The 4031-nt window shown below is 38.7% G+C and overlaps 1 protein-coding gene across 1 annotated transcript; it reads right to left on the bottom strand.

The window, feature by feature from the left end:
• Positions 1-1140: 1140 nt before the first annotated feature.
• Positions 1141-1879, bottom strand: LOC106475837 (the record flags this gene model as incomplete). The annotated part of the gene is made up of 1 exon (XM_013936510.1): positions 1141-1879. A coding segment is annotated over exon 1 (739 nt), but the record flags the coding sequence as incomplete, so codon positions are not given.
• Positions 1880-4031: the final 2152 nt, after the last annotated feature.

Genomic DNA, 4031 nt, shown 5'->3' with positions numbered 1-4031 from the left:
TATAATTAATTATTTGAACATCAAGCATTTGATCCAGCCTGCATAGAAGTCAGAAAATCTATATCTGGGAACTCGGCATCTAGTTAAAACTTTAAGCCTAAAAAACCTTGCCTGGCAGAGTAATATCAGTTTCGTTGAAACCTTTTAAGTCAAGTTAACAGTCCTTGATCGTGAGAAGGTCGTTTCTTCAACCCCATGACAATGTCGGGGCAGACTATTAATCGCAATCACCTTCATTAGTGTAAGTGAAATATTCCGGCCAAACGTAATGCGTCAAGATGTTAACTATGGTAATTAATCACGTGTATCTCCAGTCTATGGTAATCGAACAGCGGCTCTGTTGATAAGGCGACCTCATCGTTACCACCTTCGCTCCTGTGATCAGAAATAAGTTGGTGTCATTAATGAACCAAAGATTGAGAGCATCAGCCGTTAGGAAACACAGATTGGGTGCCTGAATTTCGAAAAGAAAAACGAAATAAACAAAAAAAAGGTAAATGGTAATCTTGCTCAGTTTGCTAGAGTTAAAATGTGCTTTAAATAAGATGATTGAAAGTGATTTGGAACTTGTTCAATCAATAAATGTAAAGATTGTTAACGTTAGAAAATACAGCGTCTCAACAGGCGGAGTGTTTTCACTTCACCACGAACACAAATATTTGTTCCATTCAACAAATGACGAAGAGTTGTTTGAGTAAAGGAATAATTAAAGATTTATGGCCGACCACCCGTGATGGCCAAAGTGTAGGGAAAACACGAATTGTCGGGTTTCAAGAAAAGATCCTGGAGTTTACTTTACCTGTGGGTTTCACACCTACGAAACTATTGCGGGAGACCGCTTGTTTAAAAAAATGACTACCTCTAGCTGACCGCGGCTGCAAAATTAACTCGATATTCTCCGTTTGTGCCGACGGTGAGGATAGTTGTAGCTATTTTTGGGAGCCACTGAAAAGCGAAAGTGATTACTTCCCGTGCTGAACTACTGATTTATTGCCTCTACCGATATGGATAGTGTGTGTGTATGAGAGAGAGAGAGAGAAGCTATTGTGCGTGGGAAAGTGCAAATTTTGGGCAGAGATTCAGATGATCTCGCTCGCTTTTACACACTTTACATCTACAGTACCAATAGAGATGACTCACCTGGTTTCGGCACGTTCCGTTTGACCTGCATCCATTTGTAGGTGGGAACGGGTGCTGTATGTTGAGTAGACAGATTGTGGCCCTGAAAAGCGCCGTTGGGCTGACAGCTGTCCCGTAAGATCGAGTCGTAACCCTCCTGGTATCCAAATCCGTTTCTTCGAGGAAGAGCCAGCGGGTCAAAGTAAGAGTAAGCGGTAGCGGTCGGTAGGCCGGTGACGGTGGACGTTGGTCGAGGCCCACAGCCATCGCTCAAGTTAATAGATGGATGATCTGCATGATGGTGGATGCCATGGTGATTGGTCATCTCGTGACCCGAATGACCATAATCCATGTTCCTGTAGCCAAATGTACCCGCTGGACATCGCGGACTCATGTCTCCTGTCGAACTGTAAGCTGGGTGGATCCCGGGACTCCCCCCGGAGTGAGGGTGGCTTAGTCGACTCTGTTGTCCATAACCATGTTGGTCCAGACTCGTGTAGCTGAGTCCGTTTGTATCGTTAATGATAGGATGAGGTAAATGTCCATTTGTATCTCCATGCAATGGCGGAGTACGCGGATCTGGTCCTGGAAAAGAGCTAACTAAGCCGCCGCCAATATAATGGTTGCCGGTACCAGAGAGAGGCTCTGCGGGCTGACCGTAGTATACCTGAGCGGCTAGGTCGGAGCCGTACGGTTGCGCGCCGTATCCCCCTGTCTCTCCCTTGTGACACACACTAGGATAGACAACATTAGAATTCATAACTTGTGTACTATCCGGCGACCAGCGATTTTTAAGGATGAGCCTCAAATTAGCTGTCGCACTTGGAGATAAATCAGAAAATAAATGGATGGTAAATCATCAAGGGCAGTTGACAGAAATATGCGAGTTAAATGAATCACGTGACTGCACCGACCAATGGCGCTCAGAGCCGGCCCTCCAGTTGTTTAGTATTAGTTGGTGATAGATCGACTGCCAAGGTTTCTCCAAATTACTTTTCTGTTGTGAACCAGTTGAAGCAGTGAGGATCCGTTCTCGCCACCGACCTGTACAGTTTCAGATGGAAGAAGTCTGCTCCTGATCTTCAAACGTACAGAGTGGTAACCATAGCAACCTGTGGATGAGAGAAAGTTTTAAACTTGATACATTTCTGTGGATCGTGTGCAGGTACTGTAAGTTTACGGTTTAGAAATCTTCTGTATTTACGTCAACAGTTTTGAGCCAAATCGTTGTGCATGTGAGCTTAGCTCTGGTGCCTTGTGAAGTGATGACAGTCCGATGACTGACAAACCGTCGCAACGAAAGGGACGGTGGGAGCCCCGCCATGAAGCACGTCACATTCCTCGCTCACGGCGTGCGATTGGCTTACTAGAGTTAGGCCTAACTTGACTAGCTACTTGAAGGCTTCATTTGAGCCTAAGATGAAGTTTTCAATGTAGAGAAAGCTAGCTAACGGTTATAACAGCGTTTATTGAAATTACTGAAATAGTTTTAGTTAAACACAAATAGAACGAACGTTTGTAGCACATTATACCACTCTTTATATGTGTTTCTTGTCTCATATAGAAATATACTGAATACGTACTAGCTTTAACATAACTTATATTAGCTTTTAGCGTAACTTGTATTAACTTTCAGCATATTTTTAAAAGTAGTTATTTAAGTATACACATAGCTCATAATACTAAGTTTATTATATAAATATGCTAAACTTTGATTCATGTTAAATGGTACCCAAACTTTAAGTAAATCCTCAGCTTGCTTATTCCAGACAAACACACATAAAATAATGTAATTTCTTATTGCCATTCTTATTGGTAATCGTTCACTAATGTCATATGATATAAAGAGTAAGCGTAGGTATAACTATGATATACGTTCGGAATAAATATACAGTTCCAAGTAATAAAAAAACTATAGGTACGATAAAGAAAAGACTGAATTATAGAGCATCAAACGTTATATCGAAAGAGGCAGAATTTATATAGCTAGTGTTTAGATCGTTAGTGTCAACAGCTGACATTGATGTATATTGGTTGTATAATACTGAGAAATGTCAGCTGTTGACATTAACGATCTAAATACTAGCTATATAAATCATATAATTGATGTATATTGGTTGTATAATACTGAGAAATTATATGATCTATAACATTAAACCGAGTGCCTATCCATTAGTAAGTTCGAAGGTTTCTAGAGATTCCTTATTTTATTCTCGTTATAATAAGTATATGCACTGAATCAACCTTCTGAAGTTCAGTAATAAGATTTACTTCTCTTTCTCCCAATCAACCAACCAAAAACAAAATTAATTGAACTTTCCGGTCATTTTAAGGCTACTTCCTTTATTTTTTTAATGAAAATATTTTAGTGATATCGTCTTGGATTTAGTTCAAATAAAATCCTTCTAGTCAATAACATTCTTATGTAGAAGGTTTCGAATATTTCAATATGGACGCCAGATGGGCGGGGAATTTTAGTATTTAGTTACACTTAATGATTTTCCCACAACTTTTGATACATCGTATTACATTACTAACAAGGCTTAGTTGAACTCATGAATATTTTCAATCTTTTTTACTTTAAGAATTTGAGATGATGAATAATGATCTGTATGTATGTATATCTATATAGCTGTTTCTGTATGTATATCTATATATACAGCTGTTTCTGTATGTATGTATATCTATATATATAGCTGTTTCTGTATGTATATATATCTATATATATAGCTGTTTCTGTATGTATATCTATATATATAGCTGTTTCTGTATGTATGTATATCTATATATATAGCTGTTTCTGTATGTATATATATATATATATAGCTGTTTCTGTATGTATATATATATATATAGCTGTTTCTGTATGTATGTATATCTATATATATAGCTGTTTCTGTATGTATATATAT

Source organism: Limulus polyphemus, unplaced genomic scaffold, assembly GCF_000517525.1.
Source record: "Limulus polyphemus unplaced genomic scaffold, Limulus_polyphemus-2.1.2 Scaffold9257, whole genome shotgun sequence".
Classification (NCBI taxonomy): domain Eukaryota; kingdom Metazoa; phylum Arthropoda; class Merostomata; order Xiphosura; family Limulidae; genus Limulus; species Limulus polyphemus.
This window is presented reverse-complemented; position numbering and strand designations above follow the sequence as displayed.